The sequence below is a fragment of the Protopterus annectens genome, chromosome 1.part0, assembly GCF_019279795.1.
Source record: "Protopterus annectens isolate FY-2018-M chromosome 1.part0, PAN1.0, whole genome shotgun sequence".
Classification (NCBI taxonomy): Eukaryota; Metazoa; Chordata; order Ceratodontiformes; family Protopteridae; genus Protopterus; species Protopterus annectens.
The window spans coordinates 1,241,589,088-1,241,614,641 of NC_056725.1; the positions used below are offsets into that span (position 1 = coordinate 1,241,589,088).

Consider the following 25,554-nt stretch of genomic DNA (forward strand, 5'->3'; position numbering starts at 1 on the left):
CATCGGTTTTGGACCTCGGATGCCTGTCCTTTTCTTTTTCTTTGCATTTCTTGTGAATTCCGATAGTTGGATGGCTATCTGACGACATTGTATAATTAAATCTTCTGCCAAAATAGTGTAATGCAAAATTGCACCAACGCTTAATAGTGTGTTGGTTAAATCTAGCACAAAACCGACAACTAGCAACTTCGTGGTCAGGGCCTAGGCATGGAATACAGTAAGAATGAAAGTCCTTATGGAGGTATTTGCTTCCCGCAAGAAATACAATTATTAACTTTTTCTGACATCGGTCTGAAGCAAGAAAAAACTTTCCCCAATGGGGTACTTAGCTTTTAATGAAGACTTCAGATCTGAAATTCGAACACGTAAATCTCAGGAGTCGGACGACCGGCACTTGCGAACAACTTATGCTTCGGGCACCGTGCGGCAAGAAAGACTGAAGAAAATGGCGCCGGCTGCATCTTTGGATGCTATGTCTAGGTGTAGGTCTACTTTCTGGGCAGCTGTCCTTTGTCGTATTTTGTCTTGATGCCACCCAAGAGGCTAGAACTGAGGACTTAGTCCTAATGTTGAATTGGATGGACTAGATCTAGTTAAAAGTGAAAGCTGTGTACTTACGTGACATCAGAGCTTATAGTAAGTATAAAAGTTTATTTATTACTGACTAGTACATTACTGGATCTGTTATTAAGGTGAACATTTCTAATCTGTACTTCACCAGGGTCACGTTTTCTTATTGTTATAGTTTGTTATTGTATAAAGGCACTTGTTTCAAGTTGTTAAAACATTTAGGTCTTTTCATGATTTGCTTGCACATTCAACATTTGATCTCTCTTAAATATTTAAGGGAGTTCTTCATCTTCATGATGTCAGACTAATTCATTTACATTCCCATTTTTAAGCTGTCAAATTTGTTTTCTTTTCAGTATCAACATGCTCAAATTACCCGAATATCCAACTGAAGAAATCCTAAAAGACAGACTTCTCGTGGCTTTGCACTGTGGGAGCTATGGCTACACAATGGCTTAAAGAAACCCAGAAATGCTCATTTGGTCAGTTATGCACAATCTCAGCGTGACAAATACTTTTAACTGACAGTGAGGAGATGGTGCTTACAGGACTAATAACTGTATTACAATAATTGGATTTATTTTGTTATACTTTATGTAAATTTCTATCTTATGCATATCATGGCACAGACACTTTTTCCAAAGAACTTTTCTTAGTTTGGTTTTATTTCCTTTGTTAGTTTCAATGTTGTTACATAGAATGCCTCATATTTTAAAAAGATTGTTTGAATTTGTTTTGCCTGTTCTGTACACTTTTATATCGCACAATTTTAATACTTGAGTTCCTTGGGTGCAGTTTAGATTATGTGGTGACTGTTACTGAATGCCAGAAATGCACCAACATCTATTGTTTGTAGACATTAGCAAGAAGCACTGTAAATTTGTCAGAACCCATGAATTGTGTAAGATACTTAATTTTGATTTTGAATTGTGTAAGATACTTAATTTTGATTTGTTTGATTGATGCAGATACTCTAGTATAAATTTTATGTTTACCGTTGTAAAATAATCATAGAACCTGAAAGATATCAGAAATGTTGACATTTCTAAAAAACACTGAAATAGACAGTGTGTAATTATTCTGGAATATTTTGCTGCTGTTAATGATGTCTGAAAAATATATTGTAGGTATATTGTTTTTAGATGTATATCAGCTTTGTATTTTAGAGTATATAATTCCTTGTTATCCGATCATAAGTATAGACAAGGTAAATTAAATATTTTACATTATTTTTAACAGAAAATGTGTGTGCTTATTTGGCAGTGTAGATTGTGTGCATTCTTTGAGTTTGTCAGCCCATTGCATTCTTGTGCCTATGGTATTGTAGTAAAATATTCCCATCAGTATAAAATAAGTGGATCTTTGGGCTACTGTCTTGGTTTCTTGTCAAGTAAACATCTGTGGCGATCTCTTGGCAGTGTCCTACAGTTCTAGTTTTAAGGCATTGACTTTATGCCAACCAGAGGCTTTACTTTTCACTCGGTGGACTTTAAATTATTTAAAAGAAGGAGAACACTGGGTGGACAGGGAGTTTTAGGCCAGAGATGGAACTGAGGGGTTTGTTCCATCTTATGTCATTGTTCAAATTTAAAATGTCAGGCATAAATTTGACCCAATATTAACTAAGTTGCAGAGTTTTATATAAAAATGATCAGGCACTTAGCTCAGGTCATGGTACAGCACAGAAGGCTGTAGAGAATTTACAGAAAGATCAGCGGTGCACTGGTAATAAAAAAAGAAACAATTTTGAAAAACAAGTGAATTTCTTTGAAATCAGAGAGAACATTTGTAATATTCTAATGTATGTTATCAAAAATGAGGAATGTAATGGCTTTTTAAGCTTTTGAAAACTTGGCTACCCAACTTGGGTTCTGCTCTATTTAAGAAAGCCTACTACAGAGACTCATTTGCAACCATTATAGAAATTATCCAACAATGGGGAATAGTATCAAATGCTTTCACCATATCCAGCTATACAACATCAGTGGGCAACCCCTCATCCAATGCCTCCCACAGCGGTTGATGGAAAGACAATACGTTTGTCTGACAAAATCTACCCAGAATAGATCCATGTTGAAAAATATCTCTGCTCAAACCCATGGTGTCCAGAATATACTTAGCAACAACTCTTTCAAAGCATTTCCCCCAGTAAACAAGTGAGACTAATTGGTCTAAAGTTATTAATTAAAGACAAGCCCCAAACCTTAGCTATTGGTACCACAGCTGCCTCCTTCCACAATTCCAGTACAAAATCCTGCTTTTAAAGACTCTGGACTTAATGTAATAAACTGGGAATAAGAGAGCTTTTTATAGTTTTCAAGAAATACCCATTTATCCCATCAGGTCTGGCTGCAGATCTTGGATTAATCTAAACTCTTCACAAACACATTAAAATATATTAGGGGCACCAATCATTATCATTGAGGAGAAAATGATCTTCAGCTATAGTAGTAACCTGTGGTAATACTAATCCACTTGCAAATATGTTAACTAAAATATCTAATTCAATTATAAAATTATCATTCCACTGTATAATGCAAAGAAGTTCCTTTACACAAAGTTAGAGACTTAAGAAATGATTTCCAGTGTTTGACTAGCTAATTTTCCATCATAATCATATCGAACCATTCTTAACTTTCTCTTTATAACTTTTTTCATTACTTCTACTAGGTTGATTTCTAAAATTTGTCCAGCATAATCTCCTATTCTAGTTCATTATTCCATCAAGGAGTTTTAGAAGCTATTATGCTTGCAGAGGCTAATGGGACATCAGTTATTTGATTTAGGAAGGAGTAGATTTTTAACAACCAGTATCAGTATCAACATAAGTCATCCTTCTATTTGCAATTATTTATTTTCTCATTTACCATGTGTTAATAAGCCCTATAAAATGTTTGTTTGCAACTTTTTTCTAACCAAATTTGTATCTGAGAAGAGGTTGGAGTATATAACCATCTAATACTATTGTGATCTGATCCTACTAATTCTGGTTTGATCTGGCCATTTTTGGTTTAGTAGTGGATTGTAGATTATTATACAACGACCCCCCCCCATTAATATTCAGAAAATGTGCACGCTGATTGGTCAGCGTGCACGTTGTAAATCAGAGTTATAGTAATGGAAAGAGGTCCGGTCTCCCAGACTTTTTCCATTGCTAAAACTCTTTTTTTTTTTTTACAGCAACAGAGAACGGAAGATCTCTGTTGCTTCACACTGTATCGCTATGTTAAACTCGTTTAACATAGCGAGACAGCATTAAAAAAAGCACATCCACTGAGAATGAGCCTTGATCTGCTGCAGACAAGGAGGAGGAACTATAGTTTATAGTTTATCATACCTGAAGAGCCTAGAAGGGATTCCCCAGATTTTGGTAAGGAGATGAATTTCCTAGCTCTATATTTGTTAGGGCTGAAGTTCCTCTTCAGAAGAAGCAAACGATCAGGAATGGGGTCCCTATTGCAAAAGATCTCTGTAAAGAATGGCAGGATTTCACTCAGGGTCTTTAATGCCCTCATGGCCTTATAACCCCCTCAGGGTTTGTACTTTTATCTGTTGCCTTCCCTTCCACTCCTTCCAAGAAGCTTCATACTTCTGATTCTTCTGATGAGGAGGAAGAACTAGATTTTGGGGAAGAATACCTTGCTTACTCTTCCCAGATCTTGCCTTGAGATGAGATGAGGATGATGCTCTTTCCATTGATTCTGTTATTGAGGAGCTGTCCTTTAGGGACATCATTGTTAAAATGATGGAGCATTTCCAGTGGGAAAGTTCACAAATGTCTGAGGTCCAGAAAAAATATGACCTTTTATAAATGGCCTCTTCTAGGCCTTCTGCAGTGTCCCCTGTTTTTGAATCATTCCTGGATACTTCTACTTCAGACGCTCTGGAGTCTCAGCCCCCTGCTGAGTGAATGGTGCTTGGAAAGATCTAAGGCTTTGGTATACTGGTTCTACATACTGTTATCCTTAAAAGAATACCCCTAAAAAGCCGACAGGTTTTACAAAATCCCTAAGGCTTAAAACTTCCTGTAAAAGAATCTTCCTTCTAATCCAGCAGTGATTTATTTTTCTGCTGAGTCCTTCCTCCAGCTTTCTGTCTTCTGATAAGGGTACTATAGCTTTGGATGGCTACAGTAAGAAGATGTATACCTCTGCCACCTTAACCTACAGGGCCATAAATTACCAGAGCCATTTAACCAGGTATCTTTTGGCTCTACTGTCCAAACTTGAGAGTGTTTTGGCTGACAGGCCTGACTCTGGAGCCAAGTCATAGGTTCATACTAGGCTATCTGCCCTAGGGCATTTATAAGCCTAGCTAGAGTGTGTTTGGCATTCGCCACCCATTTTAAATTAATTTTGCTATGCCCTTTATCGAGGTTAGTATACTGTCCCTCTGTCTAATAGTGACACAGAAGTGATACCCAGGGTAAACCTACGATCTCCCATCCACTCATCAAGATTCCTCTTGAAGAGAATCAATGAGGGACTCTGCCTAACCTGAACTGGGATTTTATTCCAGTGTGAAGGAAGCCTCTGGGTTATGAATCTGTCCCTCCAGCATGTCCTATTTATTTCAGTCCTGAGGTTCAAGTCTCTCGAGCTCGTAGCTAGATGGGATTTGGATTTTCTGAGGTGCAGCATGTCCATTAATTCCGGGTTGGACATGGCTTTATACGTCAGGCACAGATCGCCTCTGAGAAGGCGGTATGCCATTGAGTAGAGCTGGAGTTTCTTTAACCGGGCAGCATATGGCACCTGTTTGAGCCCTTTGATCCTCTTGGTGAGGTACTTTTGGGGTCTTTCCAGTTACTGCAGGTATCTGGTAAGGTACATCCCAAAAGGGGCATTGTACTCAATTATGGGCATGATGAGGGATGAGTAAAGAGGCACGATGACCTCCCCTGATCTAGATGTGAATCCCTTCATGATTAGGTGGGCTATATAAAATGTTTTTTTTAACCACTTTGGCCATGTGGTTGTCAAATGAGAGATTGCTATCAACTTGGGTCCCCAGGTCCCTAATTACTACTTCTGTACTTAATGGATTACCACCTATGTGGTAATTTGTGGGCACTTTGTTTTTGCCAAAGGGGATGACTATACACTTTTTGGCATCTGCTGTCATTTCCTTGTTGGGTTCTGCTTCACTGGTTGCTCACCATTCTATAACATACAGCTATGCTGCTTCTGATGCCTCTTCCAGGGTGTCTGCATCAGAGACAGTTATCAGGAGGTATTGCTTTCTCAGGTTGTAATCTCTCCCTGAAAATATTAAGGCCAGATTGTTAGAATCTCCCTTTGACACTCAGAATCTGTTTGGCACTGCTGCCACAGACCTCTTTAAAACCTTACAAAATAAAAGGAAGGTTATTCAAGAACTTAAGAAAATAATTTCTCTCCCTGTTCCTAAATTTCAAAGGAACAACAAATCTAAGACTCCTTTATGTGCAGGCATCCTAAGCAACCCTTGAAAGTTAACACACCTTCCAAAAGAATATTTCCTAAGAAACCTGCTCATTATTCAAGAAGAAGTCGTCTTATTTCTCTGACAAGTCTTTTATCTGCCATTCACCTTTCTTCACCCATCAGCCAAATTGTCCTTTCTCACAGGTTACCTCTTGTCTTTTCGATTTACCAACAGATCACCATGGATTTTTGGATTCTTTCAGTCATCCAAAATGGTTACTTCATGACTTAGAAATCCCTTCTTCCTTTTCCAGAGTGGCCGCAGCCCCCTCCTTGCCAGCTCCCTTATTTATCTCCTCTTCAGGACCTTTTGATTCAAGGAACTATTAAGCCAGTTCCTTTGTCTCAGAGGGGCAAAGGGTTTTACTCTAGTGTTCTTAGTTCCCAGAAAAAGAGGGCTCATGGATACCAGTTCTAGATCTCAACTTTCTCAACTCCATCCTCCTGTTCATTTTTTTTGTCCTCTATCACAGAGTGCCTTTCTTTCTCCTCTTTCTGGATGTACATGTTCTATTATCGACTCTTTTGCATTGCTGTGGTTCTACTGGGAAACTCAATTCTGAGGATTTGGTGCTCATACGTCACTTATGTAGCTTACTTAGGCATAGTGCATACATCATGACATACAGCACTGGAAGGGAGTAAGGCTTTAGTATTCTTGCCAGATGTACAGATATCCCTTTTGTAAGAAATGCTAGGTAGTGATGCATCAGTCACAGATATCATATTTTCCTTAGTGGCATGGATAGTACAGACGGATGTAATGGGTGTTTATTTAGACATTAGTGTGGAAGAACTTCACAGAATATTTATGTAGCTTGCTCTGGGTTACCTTTATTTTCACCACAAAGTTCTCCACTTTTGTTCAGTCTTGTGACTCCAGAGTTTTTAACAAGAGCTCTTACTTAAAGGCTTACTCTGCAAGGGGTTAATAGCTTCAGATTTCTTTCCAAGAGCTCTATAGTCCTTTCACTCTCTAGTTCCCTTGTCCTAGAAAGTATACATATCTCCTACTGGTGCACACTATGACATCATACAGGTTGAAAACGTGAGACCAGATCCACTCTCCCAAGTCCTTCCTTACCAGGCCTTGAGTTTATATTACAGTTCTAATGTGCTGCAGAAGAAGTCACATTTGATAAACTTAAGCCTCACACCCATAAGTTTACTTCCATTCTTCAGGTTAGCATCCAGAACCCACACAGGCATTTTACTTACTGCCTGTGGAGAAAGCATAAAATGCAGACTTGTCTGTAGGGCTAGTACTTAAAACCACTTGTCAGTCAAATGGAGACAAGTCAGGTCTGAGACTTTCCTGTCTTTATGGATGAGGTGCCAGTACAGGAAATGGCAGAAGGGCACCTTGCTTGAACCTATGCAGAAAATAAAAATGATGTAGAATACCTAGCACAAGAGTCCAGGCATCAGCTGAAGTCTTCTTCAGTGAAGTCTGTCATTCTGGTGATGACCTTCTTCGCCCATTGCAAGGTATCCCACTATGAGTGGGGGATTAATCTTGCATATGTTGTAAGCTGACAAGAAAGGGATAGGAGAGTTGCTCCCCTTCCTTCCATTTTGGTGTATTTTTTTTTTTTTTTGGGGGGGGGTCACCTTACCTCCTGTGCTTGGGCACTTATTCTGCCTGCTTTTGTGGATTCATAGAATTTACAAGGCAGAGACAGTTCATGGACCATAATCACCATGTCAGGACCCACACTCCTACCTTCTGGAGAACAAAACAAGCTCCTTGATTCTTTCAGCAAGTGCTCAAGTTCATATGCAGGCCAAGGGAGCCTTGTCCTCTCATGTAGGAAATTAAGTGCTTTAGTCTAGTGCAGTCCATGAAAAACTTGAACATGCTAAGAGTACTGAAAAATATAAACAATATCGATAATTGAAGTTAACAACTTTACAGTAAAAGTAATGTTATAAGTAAGAAAATATATGTCAAAGATATCCCAAAATGTAGACTCAAATTAAAGTCAGTTCCATAGGTTGTAGTAAACAGTGTTATAAACCAATTACAAGTCTGTATCATCCTGGTTATCAAAGTTTGAAACCAGGCTCCCAGACTAAGCAGCTTGATTACTAATGATCACAGATACTGTTATGTTATCCAGAGAACAAGAAGCCCTTCAAGTACATACCAACACTCCCAAGTATGTCTAGAAGCAGTCTGCAAAAATGAAAACCCAGATTGTCTGATAGTCCCTTCACTTGATTGTTAACGAACATGTAGTTTATTTTTCATTTGCAAAAAACAAAAATAGTGACACTGTGACTCCTCCAGAGAGTGAAAAACCCTGTAAATCTGCACCAGTACCAAAAAGCATCCAAGATAACAGGTTGCAGACACCTCATTAAAACTGGACTGGAGAATAGCCCATTTCCATAACCTGGTTTGAAGGCTGGAAAGAATCCAAAAATGAGAAAATTTGCAGTTGAAATTCAGAAACAGCTGATCTCCTTACATTCATCACTGCAGTATTCCTTACGAATGGGGATTCCCTGCCATGAAGCCCTCCGTCTGGCCAGTTTACAAACATCTACTGTTGCTTTAAGGTACGCTTAACATTACTTGTGCACTGATTGTGTAAGGTAGGGCATAAAGGTGACATTCAGGCGTACCATCCTCAGAATTTCTTTGCCATCAGTCCAAATGCTGTTTTAACTGCCAGTCTGTTGCATACATCTGTTTTTTTACCATTTTTCTGTGCTTACTCCTGTTTGCTGGAGTCCTAACAGTTGCAGTTAAGTACCCAGTTGGGTTTTTGGTTACTTTTTTTGTTTGTTTTGTGCTGTTTGGGGATAATGTCATCCAGAAAGGGTAAATGCCAGGGTGGGAGATTCCCCACAAAGACTGCCACGATAAGTGTCTTTTTGCCTTGGTGCTGCTCACAACCATACATCTTGTTCAATTTTTCAGGTATTTGTCCCCAAAACTCTTCGTAGTAGGCTTTCTTCCCTTTTCTGGTACCTTGAGAGACAGCAATTTTAGCTTCTTGCTGCAGGTACTATGGATGGAACTTCCTGCCTCGAGGGTCAGCCGTCTGGGAAGAAGAAGATGCATAAGGTAGGACTGCAATCTTCCGCTGTCCAGCCTCTGCTTTAAGTTTCTTTTGAGGTTATTATGCACCTGGAGGCTCACACGGTTGTTTTGTCAGATTCTTCTAATTGCATCTGGGTTGGAGGCCAGTGAGGATCTGGTGGGTAGCACATCCGAGGAAGCTTTGCAGGCGTTGGATTTGGGCGTTCAGAAGGAACCATGGTTGACTGTTCCCAAGGGATCTAGTGGGGTTCTACAGTTTCTCTTTAGGGAAGAGGTTCATACTGCAGTTGTGGAATGCTGTCCTGAGTCTGGGCCTTCTCAGGTTTTTAGGATGGCTGTCCCTTTAAAAAAGAAACAGAAAATTAACCGTGTTTTTTCTGCTCCTAGGGATCCACAAAGTGAGTGGCAGGCCTTTACTCTGGGGTTATTTAATGCTTTACTGTCGTTGAGGCCTCCTCAAGTGGCTCAGTTCCTGCTCCTCCTTGGTCTGCCTCTCCTCCTAAAAGGCCCAGAGAATTGCATTCTTCTGAGGTTGATTCTGTTGATGACACCCTTGCTTATTATACCCAGATTCCTTCTCCTTTAGACTACGGGTCTAAGGAGAAGGATTCTCATACTCTAGAAGATAATCCTTCTGAGGAAATTTCCTTTGGGGACAAACTCTCTAGGATAATGGAATTTTTTCAGTGGGATCGTGCCCAGGATTTGGATATCCATAAGAGGTACTATGAGTTACTGCAAATGGAATCTCCTAAACCTGCGGCCATTCTTTCTGTCTTGCCAGCTTTATTGGATGTTTATTCCACTGCCTGTAAAGTGCCAGATTCTCTGCCCCTGCTCCCAGGAAGTCTGATAGCTTTTACAGGGTGCATGAGGATTGTTCCTTTTTGTTTAAATGTCCTTCTGCTGACTGCTCTGTGGTGTCTGTAGCCTCTGATAAGCCATCCCTATTGCTTCCATCGTCCAAGTTACTGCCTTCTGACAAGGACAGTAGGACAATGGATAAGCTGGGTAAGAAGGTTTATACTTCATCTACCCAAGCTTTCAGGGCTATTAATTATCAGACCCATAGCTCTAGGTATGTCTTGGGTCTTCTTTCTCAGGCTTGTCAGGTTCTTTCCGATCTTCCAGACTCAGAGTAAATCTTCTGGTCTTTCCTTGCTTGGGACTTCCTTTCGGGTAGTTCATCATTCTATCAAATTTAGTTATGATACAGCAAATGCCTCTTCTAGGGCTGCTGCTACTGGTTTGGTTCTGAGGAGATATTCATGGCTTTGGCTTCAACCTTTGCCTGATGATATTAAAGCTAAGTTGCTGGATGCTCCTCTGGATCATACTCTTTTGTTCGGTGAAGCAGCTGCTGGTTTATTTAAGTCTGTTCAGGACAAGGGGAAGGCTTTACAGGAGCTTAAGCATGTCTTTGTTTCCCCTGTGCCTAACTTTCAGCAAAGTAGAACAAGGAGGAAAAAGCTGTCCTGAAAAATAGTACAAAACTCCAAAACAACCAAACCAAGACATCTGGAGGACTGGTGTGCAAAAATCACTCAAAGTCGTTCAGACAACCCAATTTATTCCAAGTGCACAAAGGGTAGTAAACAGACTCCTCCTGCTAAGGCCACTCAGACTGCAGGGATTATTAAGCCTTCCTTTCCTGACAGACCAGGTACTGCCTGACTACCCACCCATTCCCAACCAAATTCCTCTTTCTCTTCCTATTTTGCTCCAAATCAAAATGAAATAGTACAAAGTCACAAACCGAGAACCAAAAGAACAAAGTAACTCCAAAAGCCAAGGAATGGCAGGCAGTAGTAGAAATTTCAGTATACGAACTTTAATAAATGCGAAATAGAATTAAAAAAAAAAAACAAAACAATAAATCAAGCGCTTTCACCTGGTTCATACCAGGCTTTATCAAGATGAAAACTTTTAAAAACAATGTCCTAATATACTCTTGTAGTAGGTCACATGATTTTTGGTTAATTGATTAAATAAAGCACCTCAATTAAGAAGAGTTTTTCTTAAAGAACATTACAACACATATATATATAACAAACTCATCCAAAACATTTTAAAAAATTGTTTTAAAAACTTTTTAAAAATTTTTAAAAATCAAAACACAACATTTCGCTAAATGCAAAATTCTGCAACCACCAAATAAATATGCGCGTGCAAAAAATACACAATCTCACCAAATACTTAAAAAACAAAGCATTTATCTAAGACCGTAACATATCCAATTTCTTTAAAATATAGGAATAGTCAATATGTGTTTAACTGATAGTCTAGCTCTTTTTAATCTAAGAACACTAATAATACTAACATTGTCATTAAGTCCAGGAGATTTTGAGGCATTACGTTTTAATTGCCACAAAAGTTCTCTGTACTCAAGGAGTGTCTCCCAATCACCCCCTCTTTGATCTTGCACAACCTGTTCCAGGACCAAAAGCTTGAGCTGCATGTTGGGACATTGCATCAAATGCTTATAAAAGGCATTCATATCTTTCTTTTTAGAGACTTCATATAGATGTTCATATATTCTACGTCTTAGAGGTCTTTCGGTTTTTCCTACATAAAAACTACAACATTGGGTGCATACCCCCAAATAAACAACCCCTCTAGCCCCACAGTTGTAGTAACCTTTTGCCTTAAACTTAAAATTCCTTGCAGGAATGTATACATAGCTATCATTAATAATAAAAGGGCATTGATTACACGCTCCACATTTATACGTACCTAATTTAGAACCAGAGGGGGTTTGATTCTTGTGGCAGTTCTTACTTTCAAATAAACCCTTCAAATTAGTGTCCCTCCTCCTTACAAAACTAGGTTTTGAGGATGCTATGTTCTCTGTGTCCTCCTGCAGGGTTAAAACTGGCCAATATTTTAATACAGTTTGTTCTACCTGCTCAGATTCCTTAGTAAATGTGTATATAAAAGTGCTGTGTAAATCATAATTCTCTTCATGTTCTTTTTGCTCAACCATCTGCTGGCCAACACCCAATAATGGAAAATACTTAAGCTCCCTACCATTTTTTACTTCTTTGGCCATTTTATTGATCAAACATATCGGATAACCCCTTTCCATAAAAAGTTCTATCAAAAAGTTCATCTCTTTAGAAAACAACTCATCCGTGCTTGACATTCTAGATGCCCGGATTAATTGTCCTTTTATTATTTCTTTCTTCTGGTGAAAGGGGTGGCCACTTTCGAAATGTAAATAAGAATTCGAAAAAGTAGCCTTTCTGTAAATCTTAGACTGAAAACAACCATTAACGTAATCTTTAAAAAGTGTTACATCCAAATAACTGAGAGCATGATTATCTATATTGTGTGTAAAAGAAAGAAATTGCGTGGATGCATTGATATATGCCATAAATTCCTTAAAATCATTTAAATCGCCATCCCAAAGTATACATCTATCATCCAAAAAACGTTTATAATGGATAATATGCTTGGCCCAGTCAGTTGCAAATATGAATTTGTTCTCCCAATAATGTAAAACAATGTTTGCATACACTGTAGCACAGGGGGGTGCCCATTGCTACCCCCTTTTTTTGTCTAAACATCTCTCCATTAAAATAAATACAGTTGTTTTGAAGAACAATTTCCATAAATTCAACTAACAACATAGTTGAAGAAAAATAAGAGCAAAACTGATAACACCAAGAAGAGTAGTTCCAGAACCGCAAAGTGAAGACAATAGTTCGTAAAAAAGGTAAGTCCTTTATTAGTTGCCAAGTGGTAAAAATCCAAAGACAGTTGGTACAAAGCAGCAAAATCAGACCAAATGGTAAAATCCAAAGTCAGTAGGTACAGAACAGCAAAATCAGACAAGCGCTTTCTGGCAACTCAAGCTAGATGCAGGCAGGCCCCCGGGGTTAAATGGCACACTTAGTATAGGCTCGGTTCTGAAGCTCAGAAGGGCTAGATTATAGCATGTCTCATCCTATTTTCACTATTTTTCAACACTGTTTCTTTGCCCATGGAACACACTTGCCCCAAGTCACCAAGTAGTGCAAATTTATATGCATCATAACATCTATTTTTAAGGCTAACATAACAGCACTACACTGAGTCTCATATTACACAGCACTGCTGACTTCAAACTCACTTGGATCACACACAGCTTTTTTTAAACCTCCACTTGTATTTGTATTTGCATTTCTATCCAAACCTTTTGGACAAGCAAAGTTTTTAATTTCATCATAACACTCACTTGGTTTACCAGTCATGTATAAACAATGCAATGTCAATTTAACCTATGCACATTTTAATGTTTCATTTTATTACTTGGCTGTTTTTTTTGCTCAAAACAGTCTCAATTGTTTCTTAATGCAATTCAGCTCTAATCAAACATGTGACTAATTAACATCCTCATTTAAACAGTTGCCTCACTGCAGGCAACTGTTTTTGACTTGAAAAAGCTTGGCATTCTCCAAGCGAAAGCGCTTGTCTGATTTTGCTGTTCTGTACCTACTGACTTTGGATTTTACCATTTGGTCTGATTTTGCTGCTTTCTACCAACTGTCTTTGGATTTTTACCACTTGGCAACTAATAAAGGACTTACCTTTTTTACGAACTATTGTCTTCACTTTGCGGTTCTGGAACTACTCTTCTTGGTGTTATCAACTAACAACATAACTGTATTAGACCCTAGACCAGATTGTGTGGCTAAAATCTCATTAAACCACTCCAGGCCAACAGAATGTGGAATACTGGGAAATAACTCTACAATATCTATAGTTGCCATTAGACAAACTGGATTATAAAAGTTTTTCTCAATACCTTTAAGAAATTCCCAGGAATCCTTACAAATATGTTCTAGGGATGACACAAATTTCTTCACAGTCTGGTCAATAAATTTACCCAATGGTTCTGTGATACCACCTGAACCAGAAACTATAGATGTTATGTGATCCTATCTCGCCTACATTCTGACTGATGGGTTCGGAGCCGGCACGCTTATGCTATAGAGCGAGGCCTCTTATTGGCTGAGCTATCTTTATCCCAGGATGCACCACCACTAATCCCCCAGATCTCGTTTGCCGCTTACAGAGCTTGGACGTGGTCTCAACATTGGCTGGGCTAAGTACTATATTAATAGTATATTTTCCTGTCAGTAGTTCTCTCTTTTCAAACCAAAAGCTGTTTTAACGGCTATTTTTTGTGTACGAGTGTGTCTCTTGTTGTTTGATTGATTTTTGATTTAATTTTCCTGTCAGAGAAGGTTCCGTTTCAGTTAGAGGGGCCTTCCCCTGTACTAACTACTTCAGTGGTTGTGTGTGGGTCAAGTACCCGTTTGAGTTAGAGGGTCTTGACCCTCTTTGTTTCTTCCCTTTTCCCTTGCTGTGTTAAAAAAAAACAAAAAAAAAAAAACAAAAAAGTGTTTTGTTTCAGTTTATAATTTTTGAGTCTCGGACATTCTTATTGTACTTGTGTCCTAAAACTGTTTAAAGTTTACTGTTGTTTCTGTTTTTTCTGCAATGTCTAAGGAACACAAACCCTCCGGGTTTAAAAAGTGCACGAGGTTTGGGTTTAAAATGTCCATAATAGACGACCACTCCTCGTGCGTCTATTGTCTTGGCGCCAAACATCTCCAGGAATCCTGCAGTGTATGCCATGCGTTTTCCTCCCGAGTCCTCCAGGAGAGGAAAAACAAATTAATCCTTAAAGGATTAATCAAGCCTTCTTTCGAGGAGGCTTTATCTTCCTCTCCGTCTCCTTCTAAGAAGAGGAAAGCGCCGGCTCCGACCAGTCAGTCGGAACCGACGGCTAAAAAAGGTAAGCAGACTTCTCCATTGGCTCCATGGACTTCGGAGCCGAGGTCGGAACGGTCTGCCTCGATGCCTCCTACCTCGACCCCTCTGGTTTCGGAGCCGAGGTCTGGAGCATCGAGAGGCGGGTCACCCTTATCGGCTCCACTGATATTGGAGCCGATAAGGGTCATCGGCTCAGACACTTCCCCCTCGGAGCCGAAGTCCTTATCGGCGCCGAGGGAAATTTCCTTGAAGGTTTCCTCGGAGCCGATAATTGTGGAGTCCTTTCGGAGCCGGTCCCCGAGCCCTTCGGAGCTGATGGAGAAATCGGTTCGGGCCCGATCGGTATCCTCGAGATCTTCCAGGATGTCCGATTCGGACATCGACAGGGTACTCCTTCGACTTTTCCAGTCTCCGGTGTTCCAAAAGATGGTTTCGGCTCCAGCCCATTTGGCTTCGGAGCCGATGGTCCACTCCCTTACAGTACTTCCTCCTCCAGCAGCTTCAGCACCGTTGGAGCAGGTGTTGGTGGAACCAGTGGAGGTGTTAGGGTCAGGTCCGACCCTTGCTCCGACTCAGGCTCCTGGGTCGGAGTTCAGTGCACGGACGTCTTCCTTCGGCCCTGGGGGGGAGACTTCGGGATTGATACCTTCGGTCCCAAGTCTCCCTCTTGGTGCGTCGGCGGCGGGAGTACCGTCCACTGTCGTGGCCACGGAGGGGGGACCTTCCCAGGATTCTGGTGGTCCCGCCTTCAGGGCTATGAGGAGTGCTCTAGCCAAATCTTCATTGGCTACCTCCACAGTTTCCCCAGCTCCTTCCCTACATTTGGAGACTGGGTCATTGGCAGTTCCCCTGTCAGCAGACAGTGGAGCCCCTGGGCCTCAGGTTACCCCCGCTGGGGTTTCTCCCCCTCCTGGAGGTCCTTCTGAAGCCTCTTCGGAAGAACCTCTCAGGAAGAAAACGTGCAAGAGGAAACACGTTATCTCCCCTGACGAGTCTTTGACATCTGACACCGATCTCGATGATGCAGAGGGGTCCCCCAAGTCGTCCTCGGATGATGTCTCCTTTGCAGACATCCTAGAAGCCCTAAAACAACGAGGTGGCTGGCAGTCCAAACCTCCCTCTGCCTTCCGCCTCCTGGGTGTCTCCGCCCTTCGACGAGCTCTTGGATTTGACCTGTCGAAGGGCGTGGGAACACCCGGACTCTGTGGAACCGGTGCCCGCTCGTCCAAACAAATTTCTTTCAGCACCCCCAGATAGAGAGTTCCTCACGAAAGGTGTGGCTGTGGATGCTATGGTGGTGGCATCTGCTATGCAGCAGGATGTAGCAGAGGCTTCTACGTCCGTCCATCCTCCTAATAAGGAGTCTAGGAGCATGGATCGGTACGGCAAGCGCACCCTAAGTTCAGCGGCCTTTACCTTGAGGTCTCTGAACTACCTAACGCACTTCACAAGATTCCAGAGGGATCTGATTAAGGAGTTGTCCGATACCCTCTTAGGTAACCTGCCTGAGGAGCTGGCCCAGACGGTTGGTTCTCAGCTGGCTACAATGTCATCCATTTCGAACTCGTCCATGAGGCTCATCTCGTATGCGGCCGAAGGGGCGAGTAGAGCGGCGGGTACAGGCATTGCCCTACGGAGACAAGCCTGGCTCCGCCTGTGTCATTTCGCGGAGGCCTTCAAGTCTTCATTCGCCGACGCCCCCTTTGATGGGTCCTCCCTGTTTGGGCCCAAGGTGAAAGACACACTTACCCGCTGTGAGCAGGAGGGTAAGACTCTGACTGCCGTAGGGGCACGATTTTCCACTCCCTTTCGGCCTTATCCCAAGGCTAAAAGAGGAGGGAAGATGTGGTTCCGGAGATCGCAGAAGTCTTACCCCTCCCAGCAGGAAGGTTCCCCCTCCAGAGGCAGAGGAGGGGGAAATTCATCAGGAAGACGCCGTCCCAGAGGCGGCAGAGGCCCCCGCAATACTGGAGACCGCGAGTCCTTTCGTGGCTCTTCAACCTTTCATAGTCCCTGAGGGATTGCCCGACTGTGCTGCTCCGGAGCCAGTCGGGGGTCGTTTTTCGAAGCACCTAAAGGCCTGGGAAGGCATCACTCAGGACCGATGGGTGCTTCGAATTATCGCCGGAGGTTACTCCATCCCATTCTGTCGTCCCCCCCCTCAGTCCAAAAGAATCCCGGACCCGCCACCCAGTCAACGGGATACCGCAGCCATAGAAATTTCAAAACTGCTGCAAAAAGGAGCCATCCAACCGGTCCCCGCAGACCAGATCGGATTAGGGACTTACTCAAGATTCTTTTTAGTGCCAAAAAAGACCGGGGACTTGAGGCCCATTTTGGACCTAAGCAACCTAAACCGTTCAGTCAAGAAGTCCAAGTTCCGAATGGTCACTTTACAAACCATTCTCCCGTTGTTGGAGAAAGGTGTTTGGATGTGCTCCATAGACCTCAAGGACGCGTATTACCATATCAAAATACATCAAACGTCCAGGAGACACTTGCGCCTCAGCCTAGGAAGCAGTCATTTTCAGTTCCGTGCGCTGCCCTTTGGTCTCACCACAGCCCGCAGGGTGTTCACCAAATGCTTGGCAGTAGTGACTGCTCACTTGAGGAGTCTAGGATTCCAGGTGTTTCCGTACCTAGACGACTGGCTTCTAACTGCCACCTCCAAGCATCTACTTCTACGGAGCCTGCAAGCCACAACATCACTGGGCAATTCCCTCGGAATCACCTTCAATTGGCCAAAGTCTGTGTTACGGCCATCTCAAAGATTAAGATTCATAGGAGCAGAGATAGATTCAAACCAGATGCGGGTCTATCTACCTGCAGACAGAATTCAGATCATACAAAATCAGGTTCGAGCCTTACTCCCCAGGTCCAAAGTCCCAGCCAGAATGGTCATGCAACTATTGGGATCGATGTCTGCCACAGTTTTGCTAGTTCCCTTGGCAAGGTTACACATGAGAATCCTCCAGTGGCTTCTTTCAACTCAGTGGTCCTTTCAGGAACTCCCTCTCGATCATCTAATATGGATCACAGAATCTTGCAGACGGGACCTTCGCTGGTGGCTAGTGTCTTCCAATTTGGATCAGGGACGACCCTTTGTTCTTCCTCCTCCGTTGGCCACTTTGACCATGGACACCTCCCAGATGGGGTGGGGGGGCATTCCCTGGGCAGGTCAGTCCAGAGCAAATGGCATCCGGAAGAGACCTCTCTCCACATCAACATCCTAGAGATGAGAGCAGTACTCCTGTCCCTTCAAGCCCTTCATGGTTACCTCCCTCAGGGCGTAATTGCTGTTCACTCGGACAACATGTCAGTTGTCTGGTGCCTGAACAAACAGGGAGGGACCAGATCCTATCCTCTTTGCAGAGAAGCGATGAGGGTCTGGGAATGGGCAATCTCAACCAAACGCTTCCTAGTGGCTACTCACATAATGGGCAAATCCAATGTCATAGCCGACAGGTTGAGCAGGACCATCCTCTCTCCTCACGAGTGGTCTCTCAACATGAGTATTACAAGACAGATTTTCAGCGAATGGGGAGTTCCGTGCTGCGACCTCTTCGCGACTCCTCTAAATGCGAAGTGCAAAGATTTTTTCTCCCTAACCCCGGCTCCGGAGAAGAGCCCTATGGACGCGTTAGTCCATCCTTGGCCCACCGGCCTGCTTTATGCCTTCCCTCCAGTTCCTCTCCTACCCAAGGTAATTCAGAAGGCTTCTCTCTTAGGGAGCAAGATGATCTTAATTGCTCCTTACTGGCCTCGTCAAGTCTGGTTTCCCTATCTTTGGAAACATGCTCTGGAAGGTCCATGGTTCCTGGACCAGGTCCCAGACCTACTGATTCATCAGTCGGGACTACTACACCAGTCCCTACACACATTAAGATTGACGGCCTGGCTCCTCCTCTTCCAACCATAGTCAGGAGACATGCACTAGACCCAGATGTAGTGCACATATTGTCTTCAGCCCACAAGTCGGCTACGAAGAAACTTTATTCTAGCAAATGGAAAAGATTTGCTATATGGGCTCAACTCCGGGGCCTGGACCCTATTTCAACCCCCGTAGCAGAAGTACTCAAGTTCCTAACCTCTCTTTTCAACCAAGGCTCTTCTGTTTCTACCATCAAAGTACAATTGGCAGCAATTTCTAATTTTCATGAATCCATAGACCCACCATTAATGAGCAACAGGTTGTGTAAGACCTTCTTGAAAGGTGCTGCTCTATTAAGACCTCCAGTTTCTCATCCTGCACCTCCATGGGATCTCGATATAGTATTACGTGCCTTGACTTCTTCCCCCTTTGAACCGGCAGCTACCTGTGATTTAAAGTTTCTATCATGGAAGACAGCTTTCCTAGTGGCAATTACTTCAGCCAGAAGGGTTTCAGAACTTCAAGCTTTGTCAGTAAAACCTCCGTATTTGGTTTTTCATACAGACAGAGTTTCCCTCAGACCAAATCCTTCTTTTGTTCCTAAAGTCTGTTCTACTTTATGCTTGCAACAGTCATTAGAGCTCCCAGTTTTTTTCCCAAAATACTCCAATAAAGCGGAATTTATTTTCCACACACTAGATGTCCACAGGCAGTTACATTTTTATTTGGATAGGACCAAACAATCAAGGAATACAGATCAGTTGTTTGTGTCCTTTGCAGAAAACAAATTGGGCAACGCAGTCTCAAAGGTCACTATTGCCAAATGGATCAGGGACTGTATTACTCAAGCTTATGTTTTTTCTAACAAGGAGCTTTCCACCTCTGTCAAGGCTCATTCTACAAGGGCTATGGCTACTCGGTAGCATTTCATTCTAAGCTTGCTATTAGTGACATTTGTGCTGCGGCTACATGGTCTTCCCGCATACCTTCATTTCTCACTACAAATTAGATGTGGCATCTAGAGGACGAGCTTCATTTGGTTCCACAGTGCTCAGGAGTGTTTTCCAATGAGCCACCCGGGATTTAGGTGCTAGGGACGCTGTCCCATCAGTCAGAATGTAGGCGAGATAGGATCACATAACATCTTTTAGTTATGTACTCACCATAACTTCAGATGTTTGGGATCCATCTCGCCTACATTCCTAATAACCCACCCTCCTTCCCCCTTCCTTGGAGATCAGAGGATATCAGAAGGTCCGAATCCTGTTGTTTCATCTTGAAACATCTAACAATGTTATATAATCAAGTTATGCATGTGTGCATGAATGCGGACAAACAAGATCTGGGGGATTAGTGGTGGTGCATCCTGGGATAAAGATAGCTCAGCCAATAAGAGGCCTCGCTCTATAGCATAAGCGTGCCGAGTAGGCGAGATGGATCCCAAACATCTGAAGTTATGGTGAGTACATAACTAAAAGGTCTGAATTTCAGCGGATCCAGTCCTTTGTGAACCTTGGGTATTCCAAAGATCACCGGAATCTTAGGTTTGTCTACATACAAATAATTGTACAACTTTTCGTTAATGGCGCCCTGCATTAAGTGATCAAATAATGCAAATTTAATTTTGGAATAAGAAATATTAACCTCATTCCTAGAAACCACTTCATACTGATCTGCGTCCTGCAACATACATATTGTGGATTCATACACCCAGTCATACATCAATACCCCCCCCCCACCTTTATCTGGTTTCATCACTCTAATGCCCTCAAATTTAAGGAAGTTAACTAGTTGGTACAAATCGGAATCCAGATTAATGGGCGGGGCTTGTGCATTGTTTGAGTACTGCTTTCTTAGATCCATCTCCACTAGTTCTTCAAACACCTTCAAAGAGGGATGAATGGGAGGGTTTACAGTACCTGCTCTTACAAATTGTTCTTTCATCGTAACTTGCCCTTGGAATTGTAACGCAAGATTTAAACGCCTCACAAAAAGCTTCAGGTCTATTAATGTTTTAGACAAATTTAATGAACGCAAAGGAACAAACTGAAAACCTCTAATAAAAAGCTCAAAAAAGTTGGTGGTTACTTGCATATCAGTAAAATTATAAATAGTAAAATTGTTTTTGGTTAACACCTTGTCATTACCATTTATTACTTCATTAAACAAACTACAGGTGTCAAAACCATCCAAAAGGGCTGGGTCATCTATCTGTGCAGCCTGCTCCAACCCTGTTGATAATATGTCGCACTCCTGCCCCTTGGTCTGCCCTGGGGATACTGAAAACCCTGTTGCATATTCCTATGCTCCTTTTGAGCTAAATGCTCACTCCTTCTAGGTAATTCAGCTGCTGGGGCAACTTCATTATTAGTAAATACAGAGTTGTCTACCATATCAACAATATGACCAGTGTTCAGCCTCCCCTTACCTGGTAAAGGGTAGGCCAACCCATCCCTGTATTCAGCCAGATCACGCTCTAATTTTCTGATTTTACGATTGACAGTTTTTACACAGTGTTGCTCTACCTCATTGAATACCCCATCATATTCCCTTTTAATACCAGGAAAACCTTTTCCCTTGACAATGTCACATTTAAATTATTTACTTCATTTAATAAAGAAGTCGCTTTAACCTCATAATCTTTAACCATAAAATCAAGCATTTCCAAACCAGTTCTGTCAAATAACTTAATCAAATTATTGTATAGAGCAGTTCCTGGTAGAGCACTGTTGGGAAATTTAAAACAGCGCAGCCCTTTCTGAACACATTGTACACGTATGCATTCTTTTAAATAATCTATCTCTAATTGCATAGTTTTGAATGCATACAACTTGTCACTAAGCTCCTTAAAGTCTTGTTCGACACAGTTTGATTTATAGAAGTTGCAAAAGTACCTTGTTTAAACAAAAACTGCTGCTCTGTCCATGCGCTAAAATTAAAGTCCTTCATTTGCGTAGTAGTTTCATTCTTTCGGCTAGTATGTGTTTTGCCAGGCTGTTCCTGCAGATCGGTATCCACCAATAAAATCTCGTCAGGAAGTTCCACCCGGGTAATACCATTGTGTGCTTGAGCTAGCGGTGATAAAGGTTTTTTCTTTAAACCTTGTTGTTGGTTACTAGGTAGCTTTGAAATAGTGTCACCAGATCCCAGCACCAACAAGTTATTACTTAATTGAGTTAATAAAACCAAAACTTGCTTAAATTCCCCTCTCGTAACTGGAGCATCGTCCGGTTCATCACGAAGCAATGTTGGTATGTTCTGAAACTCCACTGAATCAGTTCCTTCAGCCATGGATAACAGCCAAAATGAAATAGTACAAAGTCACAAACCGAGAACCAAAAGAACAAAGCAACTCCAAAAGCCAAGGAACGGCAGGCAGTAGTAGAAATTTCAGTATACGAACTTTAATGAATGCGAAATACAATTAAAAAAAACACTTAATAAATCAAGCGCTTTCGCCTGGTTAATACCAGGCTTTATCAAGATGAAAACTTTTAAAAACAGTGTCCTAATATACTCTTGTAGTAGGTCACATGATTCTTGGTTAATTGATTAAATAAAGCACCTCAATTAAGAAGAGTTTTTCTTAAAGAACATTACAACATATATATATATATATATCTAACAAACTCATCCAAAACATTTTAAAAAATTGTTTTAAAAACTTTTTAAAAATTTTTAAAAATCAAAACACAACATTTCGCTCAATCAATGCACAATTCTGCAACCACCAAATAAATATGCGCGTGCAAAAAATACACAATCTCACCAAATACTTAAAAAACAAAGCATTTATCTAAGACCAAAACATATCCAATTTCTTTAAAATATAGGAATAGTCAATATGTGTTTAACTTATAGTCTAGCTCTTTTTAATCTAAGAACACTAATAATACTAACATTGTCATTAAGTCCAGGAGATTTTGAGGCATTAAGTTTTAATTGCCACAAAAGTTCTCTGTACACAAGGAGTGTCTCCCAATCACCCTCTTTTTGATCTTGCACAACCTGTTCCAGGACCAAAAACTTGAGCTGCATGTTGGGACATTGCATCAAATGCTTATAAAAGGCATTCGTATCTTTCTTTTTAGAGACTTCATATAGATGTTCATATATTCTACGTCTTAGAGGTCTTTCAGTTTTTCCTACATAAAAACTACAACATTGGGTACATATCCCCAAATAAACAACTCCTCTAGCCCCACAGTTGTAGTAACCTTTTTCCTTAAACTTAAAATTCCTTGCAGGAATGTATACATAGCTATCATTAATAATAAAAGTGCATTGATTACACGCTCCACATTTATACGTACCTAATTTAGAACCAGAGGGGGTTTGATTCTTGTGGCAGTTCTTACTTTCAAATAAAACCTTCAAATTCGTGTCCCTCCTCCTTACAAAACTAGGTTTTGACGATGCTATGTTCTGTGTGTCCTCCTGCAGGGTTAAAACCGGCCAATATTTTAATACAGTTTTTTCTACCTGCTCAGATTCCTTAGTAAATGTGTATATAAAAGTCCTGTGTAAATCAAAATTCTCTTCATGTTCTTTTTGCTCAACCATCTGCTGGCCAACACCCAATAATGGAAAATACTTAAGCTCCCTACCATTTTTTACTTCTTTGGCCATTTTATTGATCAAACGTATCGGATAACCCCTTTCCATAAAAAGTTCTATCAAAAAGTTCATCTCTTTAGAAAACAACTCATCCGTGCTTGACATTCTAGATGCCCGGATGAATTGTCCTTTTATTATTCCTTTCTTCTGGTGAAAGGGCTGGCCACTTTCGAAATGTAAATAAGAATTCAAAAAAAGTGGCCTTTCTGTAAATCTTAGACTGAAAACAACCATTAACGTAATCTTTAAAAAGTGTTACATCCAAATAACTGAGAGCATGATTATCTATATTGTGTGTAAAAGAAAGAAATTGCATGGATGCATTGATATATGCCATAAATTCCTTAAAATCATTTAAATCACCATCCCAAAGTATACATATATCATCCAAAAAATGTTTATAATTTATAATATGCTTGGCCCAGTCAGTTGCAAATATGAATTTGTTCTCCCAATAATGTAAAACAAATCATTTGCTCCAAATCACCCAGAATTATTGGGTTCTGTCAATCATTCGGCAAGGGTACTTCATGGTCTGGATTTCCCACCCTCCTTTTATGGGCATTCTTCAGCCTCCTTGGGAACAGCTTCCTTTTTTCCCCAGAGGTTTTTTGAGACCTCTTGTCTCAGGGTACTATTCAAGAAGTGCCCTTGTCCCAAAGAGGGAAAGGGTTTTATTCAAGACTATTTTTAGTTCCCAGAAAAGAAGGTACTTGGGGACCTATTCTAGACCTCTCCCATCTAAACACCTTTCTGAAGGTGCCTTCCTTTCAGTTGTCCCTTCATGTCCCTTTTTCCTCTCTTGCTCCCTCAGGCCTTTCCAGTGTCACTGGACCTGTAGGATGCTCATTTTCATATTCTGATCCATCTTCTTTTCAGGAGATTTTTGCATTTCTCTGTTGCTTCCTGGCATTTTCAGTTCTGTGTTTTGCCTTTTGGCCTTTCTACTGCCCAACGGGTGTTCACCAAATACCTCTCTCCTGTGATTGCTTTTTGCAGACTTCAAGGGATCCAAATCTTTCCTTATTTGGGCGACCTGTTAATTCAGGCATCTTCTCCAGAAATCCTTTTGCAAAATCTTCATTTCTGCTCAATATCTGAGCTGTTTTCTGGCTGCTATATACCCACAATCAACTGTATTAAGAGCTAAGTACAGACTTAGTGTTAAAAATAGTACTGCATTTTATTTTTTTGTTTGTTTCATTGAATGTTGTGGTCTCTCTGTGGTTAGTTTCCCGCTTTCTCTCCCTGTTCTTGTTGTGGTATTAATCTTGGTGACTGGAATTGCCCGCCCCTCCTGTAAATTTGTGTTTGAACACTCCTCCTGGGTCCTCCTCATTTTCTCACTCAACTGAGTACAGTGAGATCATATTTTGATTTCAGACACTCCTACTAGTCCCATCTGTTCAACTCTTTCCCAGCTCTATGCCAGTCTTGTGGCATTACCTCATTCTACCTAATACAGAGAGAACATTTAAGAAGGCCAACCTACTTAGGTCCTTAACCTTGAATTGTCTTCTGTTTCTCCTTTCTCCCTTTCCACTTTATAAAAAAAAAAAAACAACTTTGCTAGAATCTCATTGTGTTTTGTGTGTGCTTTTCAGCTGATGAGTATATATTTCACACTGTTTAACTGTTCAGAGTTGAATAAAACAATAATTGAATTCAGGTCAGAATACAGTTTGAATGAATTGCATTTATTTAAACTGTATTGACTTTAATATTGCTACACAGTCAAGTGTGCTAGCTTGCACTACACTTGAATTGTTTTAGTGCTGTTTTAGCTGCTCTTCTGTAAAAAAAAATTCTAAGCTTGTTTCCTGCCTTTCTTGTAACAAGTCTAGTCCAGATTTTCTGTATCCAGGACTGTTTGTAAGCTTCTGAGCCCCCAAGCCTTTCTGTGTTGGTGCGAAGCCTTCTGGCTTATCAGTCCAACCTTTCTGTGTTGGTACGAAGCCTTCTAGCTCATCAGTGGGAGTGGTAAGCACTAGTTAGCCTATTTACCACAAGAGTGGTTTCTGGCCCAGAAATTGTACTTTATTGGCCATTTTGGCAGTTTTTCCATCTCTTTCAACTTTCTGGTCTAAAAGCCAAGGTTTGTGCTCATTTCCCACCTTTTCTGTAACTAGTCTAGGTCAGATACAGATTTGCTGTATCCAGGACTGTTTGTAAGCTTCTGAGCACCCCAAGCCTTTCTGTGTTGGAGGGAAGCCTTCGAGCTT

General features: G+C 41.2%; 1 protein-coding gene across 1 annotated transcript in view; it reads left to right on the forward strand.

Annotated features, from left to right (window-relative positions):
• The window catches only part of HACE1 (HECT domain and ankyrin repeat containing E3 ubiquitin protein ligase 1), a gene marked incomplete in the record, with an annotated part of 1,502,717 nt that extends 1,500,918 nt beyond the window's left edge, over positions 1-1,799 (forward strand). Inside the window, 1 exon segment of the mRNA XM_044065909.1 lies at positions 927-1,799. Coding sequence (XP_043921844.1) covers positions 927-1,029 — 103 coding nt within the window.
• Between the last annotated feature and the right edge of the window lie 23,755 nt (positions 1,800-25,554).